The sequence below is a fragment of the Schistocerca americana genome, chromosome 4 (assembly GCF_021461395.2).
Source record: "Schistocerca americana isolate TAMUIC-IGC-003095 chromosome 4, iqSchAmer2.1, whole genome shotgun sequence".
NCBI classification, from domain to species: Eukaryota; Metazoa; Arthropoda; class Insecta; order Orthoptera; family Acrididae; genus Schistocerca; species Schistocerca americana.
Window position 1 is genome coordinate 819466752 of NC_060122.1, and position 25451 is coordinate 819492202.

Below are 25451 nucleotides of genomic sequence, written 5' to 3' on the forward strand. Positions count from 1 at the left end.
GGACCACACTTTCTTCCACAGGCAGTGGCATTACGATGCCTTCAGAGGTTTCATTTTACAGCCTCCCGCTCATATCTTTTTGAATGACCCTAATACTTGAGGTTTAAGATCTGCTCACCTTTCTCGATGATAAGAGAGTGGCAGTTGCCTTGTGACTTGAGCCGATATTGATCGCCAGATTTTATTATTTCTCCATCTTTCATCCAAGTAATCACTGGTTCTGGAGTCCCTGTTACTTCAACTTCCATTACCACTCTGTCGCCAACTTTGACCACCTGGGCTTGCAAACGTCGACCAAACACAGGAGGGAAGACAGTTTCTGCCAACACAGAGCACATAAATTACATATCAGGTTATTTTTGTACAAAATTATATCATAAGGGTTGAATGCTAATGTCAGTGCACAAAACACAAAAACAATAATATTCTCCTGAGCATTACTGTTATCTTCATAAGGTCACTACTTTGTTTAATAACCTTTTATTGCAGAAGAATCTACATCTACATTCTGCAAACCACTGTGAAGTGCATGGCAGAGGTGGTGTTAACTATTGGTAGTCCATGCTGTTAATGAGTCACTGCTACATAGTGGCTAATCACAGACCCATCTAACTGGCTTCTGAATGCACTACACTCCAGTAATTTCACCAGCTGTTTCAGTACATGTGCCACAAGTATTCTCTCTCTTCCTCCTCCCCCAGCACCAGCTTCTCTGAATAGCACAGGTGGTAACTGACCTACAAAGGCTCCCAGGCCTAGACCTCCACTACTCCCAACCCTCAACTGACTCCACATCCACTAACTTATCATTACCTTTTACTCTCCTGTCATTTTTCACCTCATTCCTAATCTGTCACAATACTGTACATCCCATGCCCCTTTATTTCTCCCTCTCTCTCTGTTACACACACAGATACTGTTGCATCCCCTCAGTTTTGTGCTTTGTAATATAATTAATATGTCATTTGGCATGGTCTGTTCAAAATCTATGTCTGCTCCCTCCAGTCCCCAGTATTTCATTATAACTTCCTGTTCCAAACATCTTCTCTCATCACAGCCGCCACAATCCATTCGCCTCTGGCTTATAAACAGACAACACTACTGTGAATTTTGTGCCATTCTGTCTCCACACATATTGGGCACATGTATCAGGTCCATGTGCATGTATGCACCTGTGAACACTTGTGGTGTGTGTGTGTGTGTGTGTGTGTGTGTGTGTGTGTGTGTGTGTTCTCATAGAGATACTTGAAGCATTAACCATGTTTGGATAAGGCCTTCACAAACTGCTTCATGAGGCTCATGTATAGAGGGGCATTAAATTTTTTCTGCCTCTACAAAGCTCTCGAACAAAAATGAGAAAAACCAAATAACTTGTCATAGTAGTTATATACTATCTAGAGCAATGATTGCCAACAAAATTTTAATATCATGTCACTGTTGTGATTCAATAAACTAAAACACACAAGAATAAACCATGTTCATTGAATAAATTTTCTCCTCAGTGAACCATTTAATTCATTAAATCTATTTCTTGTCTGTATCATGGGGTTTCATGTGACAGAAATGTTTCAGAACAGCAGCTTCCAAACTTTCTGCATGCTTCCTTGTGCCAATTAAATTAACTTTTCTTCTTTGTTTTGTATCACTAATAATAATGGATTTTATACCCAAAGAACTCTCTTTCCTCTCTGCTGCTACCTTTATAACAGACCACACTTTTGTAATATTTTTCTAAGAACTTTTTATTCTTTTGGTGTAATGTATAGTTTTATTTTGCCTCATGACATCCCGCAGTGCTTTAAAGTATTAAATGTAGTGAAAATCTGTATCTCGACTGTTATTGTCCTTTGAATTATGATGCTCCTCTCATTTTCTTTCGAAAGATATCTTCATTATTCCATCCTAGGTTTTCCATCATTGGAATTTAATTTTGACATATAAAGCTACTTTGTATACAATGTTTTAAGTAGTATGATAGGTGACATCAATAAACTGCTCATTTGCTTCACTAACACAGTAAAGAGCCACACAGAGTTGGATATACGACAAATCAATTGGCACTACAGTGCAAGTCTACAAAACACATCTGGTCTTGTGTGTTGTTTACAGTCACGGCATAATATAAGCTCACATAGATTTGTATATGCTTAAAGCAAAATGGTAAATTGTTAGGAACAAACAGGATTTGGGCAATAAAAACTCACTTGTCTACACCACTTCCCATCAAAAATTCCACTTGTATGATGTTACACCAGAGAGAAGTAACTTTAAGCCCCAGAGAACAAAGTGTTCTGAGGGTTGAGATAAAGTATGATCCTCTCGATCGGAGTCACATCGTGCCTCACTTTTGGAGGAAGTTTCCAAAGAGCAAATCAAAGCCTGATGTTCTCAAGCTGCAGCAACTCTCACCAATATCTTAATTGGATTCCTGAGCTGGGACTTCCTCAGTCTTTTAGAAAATTTGCTGTTAACTAGTATTCACAAATTTAAGATTGTGGCACATAATACTGCCACTGTCATATGAGGTCTGTTCAAAAAATTCCAGGACATTCGTAACTTTGCGTCTTTGGTGTGCTGGAGTGAAATGTAGTTGGCATCCCTGCACATGCCTGTATTTAATGTGTAATTGCTGGAAGTTTCATTATTCTATGTCTGTTAGTTATTGTTCGGTGCTGGATGGAGTATAGTGTTGTGTGACACACACTGTGAATTTCGAGATGGCAGAGTTAGAGGAGCAACACATCTGCATTAAATTTTGCTTGAAAATCAAGAAAAGCTTTACAGACAAACACCAAATGATGCAGGGAGCCTATAATGATGAGTGCTTAAGCTGTATTTGGTGTTACAATGGTTCACATGGTTTAAAAATGGCTGGATCAAAGTTACAGACAACTGTCATTCAGAATGCCCTTTGATGTCTACCAATGACACTCATGTCAGGAATGTCAACAAAATTGGTGTGTGCCAATTGAAGACTGACTGTCCGAGAGATTGCAGAAGAATGTAACATTTCAGTTGTCATGAAATTCTAACAAAGCACCTTAGTATGCATTGTATTACCACCAAGTTTATCCCATGGCTCATGAGTCAAGACCACAAAGATCTTCACCTCACAATCTATAAAGAGCTTTTGGATTGCACAAAAAGAATGAGATGTTCCTTAAGAGAATCATAACTCGTGACTAGACATGGGTCTAAAGTTATGATGTTGAGACTGAGGTTCAGTCTTCACAATGGGTTGGGAAAGATGCTCCAAGACCAAAAGAGCTTTTCAGGTTATGTCAAATATAAAAGCCATGCTGATAGTTTTCTTTGACTTTAAACAATTAGTTCATCATGAAGTCGTGCCACAGGGACAAACTGTTAATTGATGGTGCTATCGGGACATGATGTGATGCCTTTGAGAAAATGCAAGACAGAAATGGCCATAAATGTGGCAAGACAATTCATGGCTCTTGCGTCACAATAAAACACTCGCACATTCATCCCCGGACTATTGCACAAAAAATAAAATCACTGTGCTGCCTCATCCTCCATATTCTCCAGACCTGGCCCTGCAGACTCTTTTTTATTTCCAAGTTGAAAACCCCATTGAATGGATGAAGTTTTGCAACAATACACAAGATAAAAGAAAATTCGCAGATGGCGTTTTGTGTGATCCAGCAAGAGGCAAACCAAGACTGCTTCTGGGAATGGAAACAGAATTGCGAGTGGTGTATCAATTATGGAGGAGAGTATTTCACAGGGACCATGCACAATAAGTAAAAGGTAGGTGTAGAAACATTTTGTGGACATATTTCCGCAATTTTTTGAACACACCTCTTAGACTTCCAAAAATACATCTGTCATTGAATTACAAAACACTAAAATTCCATCTACTGGTTCTTTGGTGTACTACAAAACTAACAGCACCATCTAATGGTTCTTTGGTGTAGTAGGCCTACACTGTGATGATTACACACCCAAACTACTAAGCTGAGCACCGATTTTAAATAAAATTTTAAATTCTGATATTTTTTTTCCACATTCTGATATTGATGAAATAGAGCTTAAACATTGCCTCGAACTACGCTCAAGTTACCTGTAAAACCCCATGAAAATTCATGTATTAGTTTTGCAGATCAAATCAGACAACAGAAATTCAGGTTGGAATATCAACAATATTAAGAAAATGATAGATTGCCACTCACCGTAAAGACGAAACTTTTGAGTTGCAGACAGGCAGAATGAAAAGATCATTACACTTTTATATTTTGGCCAAAGCCTTCTTCAGAAAAGAAAACACACACAGTCATACAAGGAAGCACATCTATGCACACATGGCCACTATCTCCAGCAGCTCAGACCAAGCTGCCAGAAGTATGTATGAGGTCTGCTTACTTGTATGAATTTCTGTGAGTTTTCTTTTCTGAAGAAGGGTTTGGTCAAAAGCTAAATGTGGAACAATCTTTTTACTCCGAACTGTGTGGAACTCAAGGTATCATCTTTACGGTGAGTAGCAATCTATCATTTTCCTAGCATAGTTTTGGAGATTATTGTGTTCAGACAGATGGACAGACATAGCAGTTTTACAGTTTTTTTTATTCTTGCCAAGAATGTCGTTTGAGTTTATCCATGAATACATTTCAGGTTTACTTACTTTTAACAACAACATCAGCTGTACTGCTGGCAGAGCCAGCCTTATTTGAGGCAGTACAGGTATACCTGCCAGCATCCTTCACACCAACATTCTTGAGTTCTACACGAGCTTTATTAAGTTTCCAAGATATATTTACAGAACCTTCCTTGGCTGTAAGTGGCTGACCATTCTTTGTCCAGCTCACCTCTGGTTGTGGATAACCTATAAAATAAGCATTTGAATTAATAAGATGCAAAAATAATCACACACTGAACTACTGTTGCAGTGATATTATGTTGACATGATATTAGTGATCCATCAATACTATCCAAATCCAATGTCTTATGCAAATCTCTGCCTCTCATGTTCATCACTGGTGGTGCTATAGACATGCATATCAAACAGGGTCCTGCTGGGTATTTGCTCAGCTCATAAAGAAGATCTTAATGCCTTGTCAGCCAATGTTCTGTATGGCAAGCCACTCCTTCTCCCCGCCGAGTTCATCAAGGTCTCACCTCCCGCCACATCTGAGGATCTCCCTGCCCTGGTCAAGCATGTCCGCACATACGTCACACATCTCCACACCCCTCTGCCCCGCCCCCACACCACCCCTCCAGTGTTCGTCCACAAGGGCCTACCTACATGCGACTTTGTTATGCTGTGGGTCGACAATGTGCAGGCAGCCCTTCACCCACCCTACTCGAGCCCTCACCGGGTGCTACACTGCAGTACCAACATATCTGTCATCCACCTTCACGGACGGCCCCAGACAGTCTCAGTTAAAAAATTTAAACAGGTGTGGTCCCTCAATGATGACCTTCCTCCCGACACAGCCACCCTGCCTTTGGCTGACTCATCTCCGTCTGCGGCCACTTCTCACTTGCAGCTGTTGGAACCACTGGCCTGCAGCTCCACCAACACCCCCGCCCCCACTTCCTGTGCCGGCTGCCGCCTACACACACCGCGTTGGCACCAAGATTACAACTTCATCCCGTGAGCTTCCCCTCTGCCGTGCTCCGCACTACCAGGGCAGGAGGGGTGGTTGGTGGGGTGGGGTGGGGGGGTTGGGGGGTGGGAGGGGCGCTTTGTGGTGTCTCTGGCGCAGAGCACCCTATCTTTGGGAACTTTTTAAGGCTATTTGTCTGGTGTGAACTTTCTGCTAGTGATATGTGTAACTTGCATAATTGTTTTTATATAAACCTATATTTCATATCAAAGTGAGTTATCTCTTGACTAATCTTCCGTGTTAACCACAGGTACATACAGAATACAAAGCTTTGTTTCAAATAACGGCCCACTATCCTGCATAACAATCACACACTGAACAGCCACCAACAGAAAAATACTAACACACTTTGTGTACCCCAATTAATTTGCAAATATTAATGTTATAAGTATCTCTAACAAGTTTGAGGCTGTGTAAACCCACTTGTTGTAGTACTTTAACAAAAAAGGTCCTCCACAATGGGATTACTATCTAAGAACTGCAAATAAAAAGCAAGTGCATATCTTTCTTGCTGCTCTTGGATTAATTGAATATGAATCCAAATACATTTCCTTTCATTTTTCCAGTTAAACTTCTGCAACTGACAGCATTATCAGACAAAGGCACATTTGGAAAAACTTTCTCCACTGACCTCTTACCATAGCATTCATGAAATCTAGCGTAGCTGACAGAATGTGTTCCTCTGCAGTGGGATGAGAATGTTCACACTTCACAAGTCCTTGTTGACCTTCTATGATGCCAACAAATTATTACTTAGTACCAATAACTGCCTTGAAAAAGTTTTAATTTTTATCAATGGAGTTTGAATGATTTACTTCTAAGTATCATTTCAGCTTACTTGGAAGCATACACTATTCTGTTAAAATTTTCAGACACAAAACGCATAGATGTCTCTCTTTACCATTGCTATTTGTTGACATAAAGCTGAAATCAAAATTGTCATCACATTTATGAGATTTCCCCTTCCTCAAGCCCCTACTACTGATCTGTAGTGAATTCTCTTCACTATCAGTTCTATCTTGCTACTTCAAATCTTATATAACATCACCCCTTTTATAAGGTGATTAGAAGAATTAACTTAATCAATGCACTATTACATTGCAGATCAATGGAAATAGTGATAGGATGGTGAACATCAGCTATCCCACACCTAATGTTTCCTTCTTCTTTAACTTCTTGCCCAGAGAGAAGCTTTCACCTCAGCCAAAGACTGTAGACACAAGCTCTTGTTACAGTGATGTATCCACTACAGTTGTCATCCAAGTAGCATCAAAAATAAAAATTAATGTAAATGAAGCAGCTGCCACCCAAACAGCACACTCACGTTCAACAATGGAGCTGTGACTGCTACTTACATATGATATTTCTACATCTTCATCTATACTCTGCAAGCCATTGTGAGGTGCGCAATGGAGAGTATGACCCATTGCACCAGTTATTAGCATTTCTTCTGGTTCCATTCACTTACGGAGTGCAGGAAGAATGATTGTTTGAATGCCTCTGTGCATGCTGTAATTATTCCAATCTTATCATTATGATACCTATGTGACTGATACACATGGGGTTGTAGTATACTCCTAAAGTCATCAGTTAAAGCCGGTTCTTGAGTCTTTGTTAGTAGACGTTCCTGGGCTAGTTTACATCTATCTTCAAGAGTCTTCCGGATCAGTCCCTCCAGTATCTTTGTGACACAGTCCCATGGATCAAACAAAGCTGTGACCATTAGTGCTGCCCTCCCCCGTACAGTCCCCAGAACTGTTCGTAACCCTTTAGCTCTGAACCATGTGGAAGAACTGAAACAGGGACTTCAAAGGTTCTATGACAAACTAGGCTTTGACTTTCTGGACTTGTGCCATAGGGTTGAGAACTGGAGAGTCCCCCTAAATGGATCAGGTGTGCACTGCACGTTACAGTCTGCTACTCAGATAGCTGACTGTGTGTGGGGTGCACACAAGGGTTTTTTAGATTAGGCCAGTCTCCATCCAATCCAGATAGCAATAGCTGTATGAAACCAAAGAAGGCCAAAAGAAATGCCTCCCACAGGTGAGAGTATTAAAATCCTAATGGTAAACTGCCAAATCATTTGCAATACAGTGCCCGAGTTAGAAGCGCTCCTGAAAAGCAGTGAAGCTCATGTAAAACTAGGTACATAAAGTTGTTTGAAAGCTGAAATTGAAAGCCATGAGATTTTTGAGGAAATTCAGAGTGTATATCGAAAGGATAGACAAATGGGAAATGGATGTGTTGTATTTGCCAGAGAAGACAAGAAACTCAAATACACAGAGAAACTAATTGAAACTAAATGTGAGAGTGGGTAAGCACAGTATCGAGGGTGGACATAAAATGATAATTGGATCCTTCTATCAGCCACCAGTCATCTCCTGATGTAACCAAGAACTTGAGAGAAAGTCTCAGTTCACTTGCACATAAGCTCCCCAATTATGCTGTAATCATTTGTGGAGACTTTAATCATCCAATAATCAATTGGGAAAATTAGTTTTGTTAGTGGGAATGTGATAAAGACATCCTCTGATACATAATTAATTGCCTTCTCTGAAAACTGCCTAGAAAAGGTACTTTGGAAACCGACTCATGATGAAAATATATTGGGTCTAATGGCAACAAATTGACCTGACCTCTTTGACAATGTCCATATTGAAACTGGTATCAATGACCATGACACGTTTGTGGCAACAATGTATACCAAAGTACAAAGGACATCTAAAACAAGCAGAAAGATACATGTGTTCACTAAATTAGACAAAAAATCAGTACAGTCATACCTCAATGAGGAACTTGAAACTTACAGCATAGGGCAGGAGCATTTAGAGGAACTACTGCTCAAGCTTAAAAGAATAGTTGACCATGCACTGGATAGATATGTACCCAGTAGAACAGTAATAATGAGAGGGAGCCTCCATAGTATACAGTCACTAGAAAAAAATTTCTAAAGAAACAGAGATTGTTGTGTAGTAAGTGTAAAAGTGTATGGCTATAGATAGAGAGATGCTGAATGAAAAGCATTTGTCTCTCAAGAGAGCAATGCATAATGCCTTCAATGAATAATGTAGCAGAATAATGTCAGATGATATTTCACAAAACCCAAAGAAATTCTGGCCACATGTAAAGGCTGTTAGCGCCCACTCCCTAGCAAATGAGACAGGAACTGAAACTGAGAGTAACAAAGTAAATGACTAACGCTGCTTTCAAATGTTCCTCTGCAAAGTAAAAACCAGAAGAAATGCCTCACTTTAATCCTCGTGCCACTGAAAAGATGACTAAAATCAGTATCAGTGTCAATGGTGTTGACTGTTTATAGGCTGATTGCACGTCCCCAGTATTCTACCAGTAAACCAAAGTCTGTCACTTTGCCCCCGACTGAGGATATAAGATCATTCCATTTCAAATCCTACAAAGCATTACACCCAGGTATTTGTATGAGTTGGCCAATTCCAACAGTAAATCATTGGTATTATAGTCATAGGATACTATGTTTTTTCATTTTGTGAAGTGCACAATTTAACATTTATGAATGTCTAAAGCAAGTTGCCAATGTTTCCACCACTATGAAATCTTATCACGATCAGACCAAATATTTATGCAGCTTCTCTCAGACAGTACTTCACCACAGATAACTGGATCATCTGCAAAAAGTATGAGATTACCAGTAATACTATCTGCAAGGTAATTGATAAACAACATGAATATCAAGGGTCCCACACTTCCTTGGGGCACATCTGAAGGTACTTCTACATCTGACAATCACTCTCCAATCAAGATAATATGCTGTGTCCTCCTTGCCATAAGTTCTCAATCCAGTCACAAATTTCACTTGGTACCCCATATGATTGTAATTTTGACAATAAGCATAGGTGTGGTACTGAGTCAAATGCTTTTCAGAAATCAAGAAATACTGCATTTACCTAACTGCCTTGATCGAAAGATTTTCAGTACATCACGCGAAAAAAGTTGGGTTGCACATGACTGATGTTTTCAGAATCCATGCTGATTGGCATTGAGGAGGTCACTCTGTTCAAGATACCCTCATTATGTTTGAGCTCAGAATACCCTCTAAGCTTTCAGAACAAATCGATGTCAAGGATACTGGACAGTAGTTTTGTGAAACACTTCTGCTACCCTTTTTGTAGAAAGGTGTGACCTGTGATTTTTTCCAAGAACTGGGCCCAGTTTTTTGTTCAAGGGATCTGCAATAGATTATAGATAAAAGAAAGGCTAACTCAGCTGTGAATTCAGCATCAAATCTGATAGGGATTCCATCAGGCCTATTGGCACTAATACTTATTTCACTCGTCTTTTCAGTGGTACAAAGATTAAATTGGGGCATTTCTCCTCAGTTTTCCTTTGTAAAGGAACATTTAAAAATGGAATTAATAATTTAAACTTTTGCTTTGTTACCCTCAATTTCAGTTCCTCTTTCATTCACTATGGAATGGACACTAGCTTCGGTGCCACAACAGCCTTTACATATGACCAGAATTTCCTTGGGTTTTGTGAAGTATCATTTGACAATATTCTGCTACAGTAGTCATTGGAAGCACCATGCATTGCTCTCTCGACAGCCAAATGTGCTTCATTCAGCATCTATTTATAGCCCTAACTTTGTTTTACACCTGTTATGCAGAAATCTCTGTTTCTTTAGAATTTGGATAGCAAGCACTACCCGCTTTGCTAACGCACTGCAGACAGTGGAAAGCTCTGGCATCTCATTTGACACTTTGTACATCATGTCCTTACAGCCAATAATTCAGTGTAGAGGTGAAGCTATCTGTCACCATTTCAAAAGACATTTAATATTGAATTCTTTTTTGAGGGAGAGAGAGAGAGATAGAGAGAGAGAGAGAGAAAATATTACTATAACAAGACACTAGTAACAAAAAATCCAACGTAACTAAAAAATATCCTCCCCATCTTGTACAAAAACAAATCTCCCGTGCCTTATCTTTCCAGTCTCCCACCACCTACCACAGTTCCACCATCCAGCCACAGAGGAGCATTCCCCTCGTAACTCAGTACTGGAGCAAATGAATTACATTCTCCGCCAGGGCTTAGATTACCTCTCATTGTGCTCTGAAATGAAAAATGTCCTGCCCACTATCCTTCCCACCCCTCCCACCATGTTATTCCGCTGTCCAATGAACCTACACAATATTCTCATCCATCCTTACACAACCCCTACTCACAATCCCTTACCTCATGCCTCATACCCCTGTAATAGACCTACATGCAAGAGCTGTCCCATACATCCTTCCACCACCACCTATTCCAGTCCGGTCACTAACATCAACTGTCCCATCAGAGGCAGGGCTACATGTGAAACCAGTCATGTGTTCTACAAGCTCAGCTGCAACTACTGTGCTGCATTCTATGTAGGTATGACAACCAACAAGCGGTCTGTTCGCATGAATGGCCACCAACAAACTGTGACCAAAAAACAAGTAGACCACCCTGTTGCTGAACACGCTGCCAAACACAATATCCTTCATTTCAATGACTGCTTCACAGCCTGTGCCATATGGATCCTTCCCACCAACACCAGCTTTTCTCAATTGCGCACGTGAGAAATTTCCCTGCAATACATCCTACATTCCTGTAGCCTCAACCTTCATTAGTCACTGTCCTCGCCCATCCAGCCCCTTCCCTGTTCCCATTCCAGCACTACACAGTCATCATTCCACCACCAAACCCAGTCTTTTTATTTCTCTCCTTTTCCACAACTCCCCCCCCCCCCCCCCCCCAAGTCTCCCCTGCCCACCGTCTAACCTGCAGTGCTTCACTGTCCATCACCCCCACCATACTATTCCTTCCCCTTCCCACCCCAGCCTTTTCCTTACCCCCACCCAGTCGCCACTCCCATCATGCAGTGGTGCTGCTGAAGACCTTAATGGCCGAAAGCTTTAACTGTGAGAGTCTTTTTGTTGTGCATATCTGCGACTCAGCATCTCTGAGTAGCAACTTTCCTTCACATAATATCGTTACATTCCAGCGTGGATTTTCCATTATTTGATTAAAAAATACTGGCATTTGATTATGCTTGTGGAACTTTTCTGCCGGTTTTATTCTATTCATGGCAGTAATTCACAAGTGGATTAAAGCTTCTTGGTTTTCAAGAGAAGATTTTATCCAATCATGCTGCTGCGAAAGATTTTTGTGATGAAGGCCATTAGGAAATGGTTAAGTTGCAGACAAGCCCAATATTGTCATTATTCCATCCTGGATTTTTCATTGTTTGACAACAGTTAAAGTTTCCTGTAGCAAATTGCCTTTCAAATACATACAGTTTAATTTTATTGCCATATTAATAATCACTAGTTGCTTCCCTTGCAGTGCACATTTAACTTATTTAAATGTCTCATTATATCTCTGAGAAAATGTGTGTGAGCGCTACGGAGTAAGGTGTCAATGCAGTGAAATATGGCTGCCTGGAAAATAGCCTATCACCTGCACCTGACTAGCAGGTGAGCTATATGCACTAATGCATGTGTGCGAGACAGGGTTGGAATAGCCTATCCAATAAGCCCACAAACATTTAAAAATTCTTGTCAGTTTGCTACCTATCCATTACTGAATCAATGGATGAAAGGTTGACAGACTTGTTTCTCAGTATTTCCTAGATAAGCTTTTTAACCTTTTAACATACTTAATTTTTATTGTTTGTTGGCATTAAAACAGCCCTTTCATGCAGCCAACAATGCATCTTGTGTTTTTCTCATATATCCACATATGCTATAGCTGTTAATTCATCTACTGACTTGACTGTATTGCAAAAATTATAACGAAATAAAATCGGAATACTAGTGGGATTGACTGGAAATCCTCACTTGCTAACAAGTAGCAATTGCTGAGAAAGTTGTTGTGCACCTGTTTCTGAGTATCGTCAGATTACTTGTGAAACCAATTTTGCATGCTTGTTTCCTTAAGGCCAATGAGTGGAAACAAGCATTAAGTTCACATTAAGGGATGTTAAAAATCTCCTGCCAGGAGAACAAAACCACCTATAAACTACTCATTTCCCTATATCTCATAAAGCATAATCAAGTGCTTTTCTTACCATTTTGTGAGTCATAACCCATTCAAACAAACTGATAAAGTTGAACTTTGATTTAATCAAAGCTTCTGCTTATGTTACAAAGAGGTTGTTGTGAAATCTACAGATTCATCTGTACATTCACAGGTAAATGCACTATTCAACTGCCGACAACAGTGTTGATGCAATCCTCAAAGATGCCACAGCCAAGTGCCCTCCCTGCTGAACCAGCAAAATACTAAACAAGATGCATTTTCATTTCCTCTGGATGTTTAAGGAAACAAATACCATCACTTCCAGCCTGAATGGCGCTTAACAGATTGACACAGGCTTGCTTTGATCAGTGACCAACAATTGTCTATTATTTTACACAAATACTTGAATGACATTAATTTTGTTGTTATTTTCCTACCAAATACCCATCTATGACCTCTTAGTCACTTTTATGTGGCTCCTGAAGCCTATGTTGACAGCAAGAGAGTGTTGCTAGTAATAGAGAATACTGGTCCTCAAGGAATATAAATGTTTGGTTAAAAACTTCCTAAGACTGTAAGCTGAGTGAAAGATTGGTAAGCATTCTCCACATTTTGCATGAGACTGTGTTTGCTGAAACGATTTTTAAATTTATTCCAAAGACTTTTTTTATTTTACGAGATACACGTTGCTGAGTTGCTTTGGGAACCACATGCCAAATGCCTCTGTCAATGATATGTCCCAATGTGACAATAGAGTCCATAAATTTAGCAAATTATTATGAGGACTATAGCATATATGGATTACATTTGACATTTAGAGGAAAGAAGAAAATTCCAAGAGTAATGAAGATGTAAGAATATGCTTCTTGACCCAGTGACATCATCATGATCATTATCATCTTGTACAGCCAGCTGTTGGCTGGGTCTGTGTGAAATATAAGCCTCTCTATCATCTTCAACCTTCCAGAATGAAATATTCACTCTGCAGCGGAGTGTGCGCTGATATGAAACTTCCTGGCAGATTAAAACTGTCTGCCGGACCGAGACTTGAACTTGGTCCCGAGTTCGAGTCTCGGTCTGGCATACAGTTTTAATCTGCCAGGAAGTTTCATCTTCTACCTTCCCACCATCTCTCTGTCTCGACCTTGATTCAGTCTTCTCCGTTCCTTTTTCACTCCTTTCACCCACATGTCCCTTCATCTTCCTCTTGGTTTTTTTTTCTTGTCTCTTTCATCTTGTGTATATTTATGGTTATCATTTCCTCCATTCGCTTATCACATCCACAGAATCTAAGTCTTCATTCCTCTATCCTATCCTGTAGTGGATCCTCCTCCACTAATTTTATGATCCTCTCAGTCCTTAACTAACCATCTTTCTCATTCCAATACTATTTTTCAAGAAGTTCCTCTCTTTAGCTCATATTTTACTTCTTGTTCTTCTTTTCATTACCCAGATCTTTGAGGCATGTCAGGGTGGGGACACACTACACCTGACACATAGCCATTTTCCTTTTTTTGAAGCTTTAAACACTCTTCTGGACAGCAGACCTATTTCATTTCATAGTGGTGTTCCTGTTGCTATCTTACAGCAAAAGTTAGATCCTACTGTAGACGTTCCTACTCTGAATCTGTGTTTCTCTCCTCTCACCCTTCCTTCTATTTTTGTCCAAATTTGTGTTTCCAAAACTCATCAAAAACCTTTGCACAATGGTTCATCAATGTCATTCCCCAATATATTTTGCACTCTTTTCTAACACTGTTCTTGAAGATCGGGACAGTTATTCCCTTCTTCCTGTCTTCTGGAATCCTTCTCTCTTTCCACTCAATTTCCACCACTCAACAGTGTCCCTGTATTCCCAACTCTTCTGCTGTTCTACCATTAATATACTCATCTCATCCATTTCTGGTGCCTTCTGCCCTTTCATTATTGTCAAAGCATCTATAACTTCCCTCCACTTTAATTCCTTTTCTGTTTGCATTTCCTCTTATTTCCCTTCCTTTTCTTGCTCCTCATCCAGGTCTCCATTTGGTTTCAAGAGCTCTTAAAAATCCTCCTTCCACATGATCTTGAGCTTGTCCTTACTTTCCATGTCTTGGACACTTTTATTTACCATTCAAACATAGTCTGCCATATCATTCTGCCTCTTATTTTTATTTTTAATCCTCTCATGTAGTACCTTTTAAAAACTTCACTGTTCTCCTCTATTGTTCTAGCCCACTCTTACACCCACCTCCTTCTCTTCTCTATTACCACTCCTTTTTGGCTCTTTTCTTCTTGTCGGGTTCTCACCTCTTGTCTTTACTGTCCTATTCTGGAACCATACCCTAAAGGCTCTATTCTTTCCCTCCACTATATCTTGCATTTCTTCGTTCCACCATGTTTATTTTCATCTGTTTTTATTGTTTGTCCTCCCATATACTACTTTAACTGCACTTACTAATGTTCTCTTAAATCCTCGCCATACCTCTTCCATTGTTCTTGGTTCATCCACTGGGAGATTCTCCTTCAATGCTCTATGATACTCTATCCTGCTCTCTTCTTTTTTCAGCTTTTATATCCTTAAATGCCTACCCTGCTTTTCCATCCCTTCCTTATCCTGAACCCCTCTCTGGTACATTATTAGTAGGTGATGGCCACTATCTAAGACCCCGTTGTTCTTGGTTCATCCACTGGGAGATTCTCCTTCCATGCTCTATTATACTCTATCCTGCTCTTCTTTTTTCAGCTTTTATATCCTTAAATGCCTATCCTGCTTTTCCATCCCTTCCTTATCCTGAACCCCTCTCTGGTACATTATTAGTAGGTGATGGCCATTATCTAAGACCCCGTTGTTCTTGGTTCATCCACTGGGAGATTCTCCTTCAATGCTCTATGATACTCTATCCTGCTCTCTTCTTTTTTCAGCTTTTATATCCTTAAATGCCTATCCTGCTTTTCCATCCCTTCCTTATCCTGAACCCCTCTCTGGTACATTATTAGTAGGTGATGGCCACTATCCAAGACCCCTTACCTTGATATCTGTGAAATTCCTATTCATTTTGCTAACATAGAGCATATAGTCAACTCTTAATTTTCTACTCAAATTATTACTACAGCAGGTAATCTTTCTGAACCAGGATTTCCAAGCTAACAAACATTTCCTTCAGCAGAAATCCAGCAATCTTTCACCTACTTCAATACAGCTGCCTCCACCCTCTGCTAGATGCACATTTTCATACCCTAGTCATTCTCTTCCAGGAAGTGTGATTAAATCCAGCATTACTGTGACATTCTTTCCTCCCAGCTGTTTCTGCATTTCTTCTTCAAGGTCTTGTTTTCTGCGGAAGTGCAGTCTACCTGTGAGGCATATACTTGTTAGTACCTCCAAGGCCTTTCTCTTCAGTTATATTTTTATCTTCATCATCCTATCATTTACTCTTTCCACTGCTTCTTTTAACCTGTCCCTCACTGCTACTCCTTCCATTCTCATTCACAGACCAATATAATCAATAGTCTTTATCCAACTTCCTCCTTCCTTCTCCTTTATGACCTGTTTCTACCAATCCCAATGCATCCAACTTCCTTCTTTCCATCATATCCACCATCTCCTCCACCTTCCCAATCAATGTCAGAATAACCATCATTCCAAATTGTAATCTATGTTTATAGCCAGGTCATTATTTGTTATATTTATCCATTCCAAGGCTCATTGCATTCTCGAAGCACAGGGATATAGTGTAAGGTTCTAAAATCACATCAGGCCAGAGCAATTAATTGAAAAACAAGCTACATTCTCAAACAGTGATGCCACATTGACAGAAACCAAACATGCCAGCATAAGCTATCTTAGAAATAGTAACAAAATCCCAGTCAAGTAGTTATCTTCAAAATCTTACCACAGTATTGTAAAGACAGAGAGAGAGAGAGAGAGAGAGAGAGAGAGAGAGAGAGAGAGAGAGGGGGGGGGGGGGGAGAAAGAAAAAATAGTCTATCAGATGTGATGGAAAATGGTGTAATGAAACACTTGCAGATAGACGACGCGCTAAACAGAAGGGGCTGCTCACTAAATTCCGAAATCCAATCTTCGTCGAGAATGTAGAGCATATATTATTACCACCAAGTTTCAAATCGTGTAATGATCATCATTCAAAGATAAGGGAAATAAGAGCTCGTCCTGAGGCATTAAGACAGTCATTTTTCCCTCGCGCGATCTGCGAGTGGAATAGAGGTGGGGGAAAATGGTTCAAATAGCTCTGAGCACTATGCGACTTAACTTCTGAGGTCATCAGTCCCCTAGAACTTTGTTTGTTGTTGTGGTCTTCAGTCCTGAGACTGGTTTGATGCAGCTCTCCATGCTACTCTATCCTGTGCAAGCTTTTTCATCTCCCAGTACCTACTGCATCCTACATCCTTCTGAATCTGCTTAGTGTATTCATCTCTTGGTCTCCCCCTACGATTGTTACCCTCCACGCTGCCCTCCAATACTAAATTGGTGATCCCTTGATGCCTCAGAACATGTCCTACCAACCGATCCCTTCTTCTGGTCAAGTTGTGCCACAAACTTCTCTTCTCCCCAATCCTATTCAATACTTCCTCATTAGTTATGTGATCTACCCATCTAATCTTCAGCATTCTTCTGTAGCACCACATTTCGAAAGCTTCTATTCTCTTCTTGTCCAAACTATTTATCGTCCATGTTTCACTTCCATACATGGCAACACTCCATACGAATACTTTCAGAAATGACTTCCTGACACCTAAATCAATACTGGATGTTAACAAATTTCTCTTCTTCAGAAACGCCTTCCTTGCCATTGCCAGCCTACATTTTATATCCTCTCTACTTCGACCATCATCAGTTATTTTGCTCCCCAAATAGCAAAACTCCTTTACTACTTTAAGTGCCTCATTTCCTAATCTAATTCCCTCAGCATCACCCGACTTAATTAGACTACATTCCATTATCCTTGTTTTGCTTTTGTTGATGTTCATCTTATATCCTCCTTTCAAGACACTGTCCATTCCATTCAACTGCTCTTCCAAGTCCTTTGCTGTCTCTGACAGAATTACAATGTCATCGGCGAACCTCAAAGTCTTTATTTCTTCTCCATGAATTTTAATACCTACTCCGAATTTTTCTTTTGTTTCCTTTACTGCTTTCTCAATATACAGTTTGAACAACATCGGGGAGAGGCTACAACCCTGTCTTACTCCCTTCCCAACCACTGCTTCCCTTTCATGTCCCTCGACTCTTATAACTGCCATCTGGTTTCTGTACAAATTGTAAATAGCCTTTCGCTCCCTATATTTTACCCCTGCCACCTTTAGAATTTGAAAGAGAGTATTCCAGTCAACATTGTCAAAAGCTTTCTCTAAGTCTACAAATGCTAGAAACGTAGGTTTGCCTTTCCTTAATCTTTCTTCTAAGATAAGTCGTAAGGTCAGTATTGCCTCACGTGTTCCAGTGTTTCTACGGAATCCAAACTGATCTTCCCCGAGGTTGGCGTCTACTAGTTTTTCCATTCGTCTGTAAAGAATTCGCGTGAGTATTTTGCAGCTGTGACTTATTAAGCTGATAGTTCGGTAATTTTCACATCTGTCAACACCTGCTTTCTTTGGGATTGGAATTATTATATTCTTCTTGAAGTCTGAGGGTATTTCGCCTGTTTCATACATCTTGCTCACCAGATGGTAGAGTTTCGTCAGGACTGGCTCTCCCACGGCCGTCAGTAGTTCCAATGGAATATTGTCTACTCCGGGGGGGTTGTTTCGACTCAGGTCTTTCAGTGCTCTGTCAAACTCTTCACGCAGTATCGTATCTCCCATTTCATCTTCATCTACATCCTCTTCCATTTCCATAATATTGTCCTCAAGTACATCGCCCTTGTATAGACCCTCTATATACTCCTTCCACCTTTCTGCTTTCCCTTCTTTGCTTAGGACTGGGTTTCCATCTGAGCTCTTGATATTCATACAAGTGGTTCTCTTATCTCCAAAGGTCTCTTTAATTTTCCTGTAGGCGGTATCTATCTTACCCCTAGTGAGATAGGCCTCTACATCCTTACATTTGTCCTCTAGCCATCCCTGCTTAGCCATTTTGCACTTCCTGTCGATCTCATTTTTGAGACGTTTGTATTCCTTTTTGCCTGTTTCACTTACTGCATTTTTATATTTTCTCCTTTCATCAATTAAATTCAATATTTCTTCTGTTACCCAAGGATTTCTACTAGCCCTCGCCTTTTTACCTACTTGATCCTCTGCTGCCTTCACTACTTCATCCCTCAAAGCTACCCATTCTTCTTCTACTGTATTTATTTCCCCCATTCCTGTCAATTGCTCCCTTATGCTCTCCCTGAATCTCTGTACAACCTCTGGTTCTTTTAGTTTATCCAGGTCCCATCTCCTTAAATTCCCGCCTTTTTGCAGTTTCTTCAGTTTTAATCTACAGGTCATAACCAATAGATTGTGGTCAGAGTCCACATCTGCCCCTGGAAATGTCTTACAATTTAAAACCTGGTTCCTAAATCTCTGTCTTACCATTATATAATCTATCTGATACCTTTTAGTATCTCCAGGGTTCTTCCATGTATACAACCTTCTATCATGATTCTTAAACCAAGTGTTAGTTATGATTATGTTGTGCTCTGTGCAAAATTCTACCAGGCGGCTTCCTCTTTCATTTCTGTCCCCCAATCCATATTCACCTACTATGTTTCCTTCTCTCCCTTTTCCTACACTCGAATTCCAGTCACCCATGACTATTAAATTTTCGTCTCCCTTCACAATCTGAATAATTTCTTTTATTTCATCATACATTTCTTCAATTTCTTCGTCATCTGCAGAGCTAGTTGGCATATAAACTTGTACTACTGTAGTAGGTGTGGGCTTCGTATCTATCTTGGCCACAATAATGCGTTCACTATGCTGTTTGTAGTAGCTTACCCGCATTCCTATTTTCCTATTCATTATTAAACCTACTCCTGCATTACCCCTATTTGATTTTGTGTTTATAACCCTGTAGTCACCTGACCAGAAGTCTTGTTCCTCCTGCCACCGAACTTCACTAATTCCCACTATATCTAACTTCAACCTATCCATTTCCCTTTTTAAATTTTCTAACCTACCTGCCCGATTAAGGGATCTGACATTCCACGCTCCGATCCGTAGAACGCCAGTTTTCTTTCTCCTGATAACGACATCCTCTTGAGTAGTCCCCGCCCGGAGATCCGAATGGGGGACTATTTTACCTCCGGAATATTTTACCCAAGAGGACGCCATCATCATGTAATCATACAGTAAAGCTGCATGCCCTCGGGAAAAATTACGGCTGTAGTTTCCCCTTGCTTTCAGCCGTTCGCAGTACCAGCACAGCAAGGCCGTTTTGGTTATTGTTACAAGGCCAGATCAGTCAATCATCCAGACTGTTGCCCTTGCAACTACTGAAAAGGCTGCTGCCCCTCTTCAGGAACCACACGTTTGTCTGGCCTCTCAACAGATACCCCTCCGTTGTGGTTGCACCTACGGTACGGCTATCTGTATCGCTGAGGCACGCAAGCCTCCCCACCAGCGGCAAGGTCCATGGTTCATGGGGGGGGCCCATGAATTACTTAAACCTAACTAACCTAAGGACATCACACACATCCATGCCCAAGGCAGGATTCGAACACCGTAGCGGTCATGCAGTTCCAGACTGTAGCACCTAGAACCGCTCGGCCAGGGGGGAATATGTCTTTAGCGTGAATTGTGCCCTCTGCCACACACTGCTTGGTGTAGATGTAGAAGACCTCCAATTATCATGAGCAAGCTTGTTCAGTCTATGGAGATGATGCTGATGTGATGCTTAAAGCTAACAGCAGCAGAGATGAGGTAGCCACACTAATCGGCAGCTCAGTGACGGAAAAGACTCAAAACTATATAATGGAGAGGTAGCCATGCTGATAGAAGAGCAATGCCAGAAAATAAACTTGCAAACGAAGATGAAAGAAGACTGAGCATCCACACAAATGACATTTTTTTTTTTTTTGAGCACATAACACATCCTTACTGAACAAAGTGATGCAATAAGAAAGTCCTTAGAGAAGTAGAAGTTTTATGTTAAAAAGCAGTAGTCACATAAATTATGGTAACAAAAATATTTCCATATGCCGCCAAAATATTCAGTCATCCAGAAATATAATTTTAAACACTAAGATTTTGCTAAACATGTACTACATTTTATTTGAGTACTGTACCTCACAGAAGATAGACTAATCACAATTCAGAGTAAAACAATGGTGTTATGGTACATATTTACTTAAGCTAAGACAGTGAATAAAAGGAGGAGGTATTTCCATTCTTAAAGGAAGATGATGGAAGACCATGCATAATCAGGTCAAATGCGAAAATGAATACATTATTTCCTTAGCAGGTTTAAATGAAAAAATTTGTGTTTTAATGCAGTATACTACAAACGTGGAAGGAAATGATCAGTTAGCAAGAAGTGTACAGTCAGATGATACTGAATCACTGTAGCAAAAACAAAAGAACAAATGATAACCCATATCCGATAATATGAAGTGGGTGAGGATGTATCAGTGACAAAATATGCAGTGTCAGACACATGTGGAAGGAAGTGATCAATTACAGGGAAGCGTACAGTCAGATAATTGTGAATTACTAAAGCAAAAGCAAAAAAGAACATACGGTAACCTACATTCTATGAAACACAGTGGGCCAGGATGACCAACCATTGTTGCAAATAAGGTGCTGATTTACCATTCTAAACTAGAGGCAAAACTGCACAGAATTTCACAAAACTAATTGTGATCACTCAAGATCAGCTGCAAGGTTATGATAATTGCTGCCTATCAGACTGGGATTAGTTGATGTTGTTGTTGTTGTGGTCTTCAGTCCAGAGACTGGTTTGATGCTGCTCTCCATGCTACTCTATCCCGTGCAAGTTTCATCATCACCAAGTAACTACTGCAACCTACATCCTTCTGAATCTGTTTAGTGTATTCATCTACAATTTTACCCTCCACACTGCCCTCCAATACTAAAGTGGTGATCCCTTGATGCCTCAGAACATGTCCTACCAACCGATCCCTTCTTCTAGTCAAGTTAAGCCACAAATTCCTGCTCTCCCCCATTCTATTCAGTACCTCCTCATTAGTTACGTGATCCACCCATCTAATCTTCAGCATTCTTCTGTAGCATCACATTTCAAAGGCTTCTATTCTCTTCTTGTCTAAACTATTTATCGTCCGTGTTTCACTTCCATACATGCCTACACTCCCTACAAATACTTTCAGAAAAGATTTCCTAACACATAAATCTATATTGGAAGTTAACAAATTTCCCTTCTCCAGAAAAGTTTTCCTAGCCATTGCTAGTCCACATTTTATATCCTCTCTACTTCAACCATCATCAGTTATTTTGCCTCCCAAATAGCAAAACTCATTTACTACTTTAAGTGCCTCATTTCCTAATCTAATTCCTTCAGCATCACCTGATTTAATTCAACTACATTCCATTATCCTGGCTTTGCTTTTATTGATATTCATCTTAATCCTCCTTTCAAGACACTGTCCATTCCGTTCAACTGCTCTTCCAGGTCCTTTGCTGTCTCTGGCAGAATTACACTGTTATCAGCAAACCTCAAAGTTTTTATTTCTTCTCCATGGATTTTAATTCCTACTCCAATTTTTTTCTTTTTTTTTCTTTTACTGTTTGCTCAATATACAAACTGAATTGATACTGAGGTTAGAACCATACTAAAATGACAATGTATAAACTCAGAGTGTGTTGTAATAGATTGCATCACTTTCTAATAGGGACCCAGTGTGATGCTGCAAAGCTGACAACTGTTTAAAAGCTTTTGGGGTGAATTGTTCAATCGCGAAATTTACAGAATTTTTCACCATTCAATTTTAGAAGACACACTTCAATCAATACTGCTATGTGCATGATGAATGTGTCATGCCTTCTGTAAGAGACTGATATCATATACAAATCAAGGAATTACTTTATTTCAAGGATTTCTTTATTCACTTCTTCATTTTACGCCTCAATAAGTGGTGTAGTAAGTACATGTAATAGTGTCTTGCAATCAAGTTTTTACATGAAAGGTTATCATTTTATAGCTTATCCTTATACCTGATTCACTGGCAGTTAAAACATCAGAAACTATGAATTTCATCTGCAAACCCAACAAAATATGCAGCTTCCAAAACAGTAACAACAACAATTACACAAATGATCACTTACCATCAATAATACCCTCCAAAACAACATCTGCTCCTTGATCAACAATCACTCCATTGAGTGGACTAATAAATCGGGGACCAACTGATTTCCTGACTGGTTTTGGAGAAGCCACTGGAGTTGAGTAGCTTGATGTTGAGCTCTCTTGGCTTTCCTCTGCGGCATTTGATACCTTCAAGAAGGATGTTTGATGAATATCAGGCTTATCTTTATCCACCTGATGTACTTCCACTGTTTTGTGGCTTTCAACCTGAAGAAAAAACTGCATTTTAGAACAACCACAAAAACCATTTTACATATATTGCTACCAGTAAATGCACCTCTATCATTATTTTCTTTTTAATAATTCCATACAGTAAGGAGAAAGAGCACATTGATAATGTCCTCTGCGCTGACACTAGATTCTATTCCAGAACAAAACTGAGAGCCCAAGAGGCAGTCTAAGTTTATGCAATGCCTAGAGTGCTGACGAAATGTGGGGCCTCTACTAAGCTATATATACTCTACTTTTTTATATTTTTAAACCATTAACTGACCAACATGGGACACAATACTCAAGACATTAGGATCTGACTGTATAAGCTTCACTGACTGGAATTCAATTTTGACCCTATTTCATGCAATGAACCCAGTTCATGAACTCACTATGTTTTGTAACACTAAATTTCGATCAAATGAACCAGATCCAGTGTTGACCAATAGTAGCACAAAACATGCTTGGCAACATCACTAAATCTGTTATTGACAAGATAATTGCACTTTTATAGTGTATTGCAGTAATATATTGCAGATATTTAGCATTTAATATTGACAATATTGTCACACCAATGTGTAACAGTCTTCTCATTATGCCAGCCTGCCTGCAATATGTCATCTTTACGGTGTGTAGCAATCTATCCTTTTCCTAATATTGTTGATATTCCTACCTGGAATTTCCATTGTATTTATTATTGACATTTTCTTGTCACAAAGATGGTGGAAATAGCTGTTTTTATGTGAAAACTCTTAAAGATTTATAAATAAAACAAATGTTATTCAAATTCTACATCTTTATTCTTCAAATCTAAATACTTATTTCTAAATATAGTCACCCTGGCAATGAACAAATTTCTCACAATAACAGGCCAGATTGTTGATATAGTCACTGTAGAATGTTTGATTTTGTGATTGAGTCACAACCTCACCTCTGACTGCACCGATTCATACTATCAAAGTGAGGTTCTTGAAGGTGTTCTTTAAGCTTTGGGAACCAATGAAAATTGGATGGAGCCAAGTTGGAACTGTATGGAGGATGAATCAGGACAGCGAAATCAAGGCATTGGATTTTTGTAGATGTTGTAGCATTAATGTGTGGCTCTGGCATTGTCATGCTGAAGGAGAGCATACTCCACATGTGGACAAACTATTTGAATTCATGCTTTCAGTTTTTGAGGGTTTTGCAGTACCTTGCAGAGCTTATGGTGGTACTTTTATGCATGAATTCCAAATTCACCACACCTTGAACATCCCAGACTACTGTAAGCATTATTCTGCCAGCTGGTGGCATGGCCTTGAACTTTTTTAGCATTGGTGATCCTAGTTTGTAGATTATGTGACTGCTGGTGCTCTTTTGTCCTTGGGGTCCCAGCTTTTATCACCTGTCACACATTGTTGTTGAGGAACCCATCGCCCTCATGCTCAGAAATGCAAAAGAAATAGTTGACTGGTGCCCAATCTCCTCTGTTTCATGTCAGAACTGAGCATCTGAGGCATCTGCTGTGCACACACCTTTCTGTACTGCAGTTCTGTAATGATAGCCTGTACACGTTCTTGTGATATGCCATATTTACTTGAGAGCTGTCTCTGTGTCATCCAATGATTATCCCTAATGAGTTCATCAACCTGATTCTGATGAGTCTCATCAGTTGCCAAACTTGGTCATCCACTCCAAGTTCTGTCACATAAGTTGATGTTAGCACCACCGTTTGCTCCATTACAAGTATGAACAACCTGACATTGCACATTACTGATGTTGATACAATCATCACCATACACAGCTTTCATTCTTCTGTGGATTTAAATTGGAGGCATATTTTCTGCATGTAGAAACTCAATTATAGCATGCTGTTTCACCCACACCAACATAGTTACATTCTATACTACCATGTTATACATCATAATTCGGAGTCCTGTACTGACAGAAGGTTACAACTTTCATCAGCAAAGCAGGAAAATCAACTGAATAATATGCATGATAAGTAATATCTCAACTGATATTGAGAAAAGAATAAAAAATTTGAAGGCATTGCTTTCCAGCATGATCTCGTATACATGGGAAACATTGTTACCAAAGGTCTCCACAAGATATTGACCAATTTTCTTCAGGTTTATACTCAATACTCTAATGAACATTCAGACAGACACAGGTTATAATGTTTTAAACATATGTAATATACAAATATAAATGCAATATATAATGGGAGAAACACTGTTACCTTGTTATAAAAAATTCTGAATAGTTTTTGATCAATTTACTCTGATAGTTCAGACAGACATAAACCATATATATTTTTAACATATAAAAGTTTCTGTAATATAAACAACAAT

At 39.6% G+C, this 25451-nt stretch overlaps 1 protein-coding gene across 3 annotated transcripts in view; it reads right to left on the minus strand.

The window, feature by feature from the left end:
- LOC124613951 (muscle M-line assembly protein unc-89) overlaps window positions 1–25451 on the minus strand; it is a 722488-nt gene that overhangs the window by 69631 nt on the left and 627406 nt on the right. For all 3 annotated transcript variants that reach the window (XM_047142722.1, XM_047142721.1, XM_047142719.1), the window contains 3 exons: window positions 22869–23115; window positions 4640–4840; window positions 119–319 (listed from right to left, as the gene is read on the minus strand). In XM_047142722.1, coding sequence (XP_046998678.1) covers window positions 119–319; window positions 4640–4840; window positions 22869–23115 — 649 coding nt within the window. The remainder of the gene's footprint in view (window positions 1–118; window positions 320–4639; window positions 4841–22868; window positions 23116–25451) is intronic.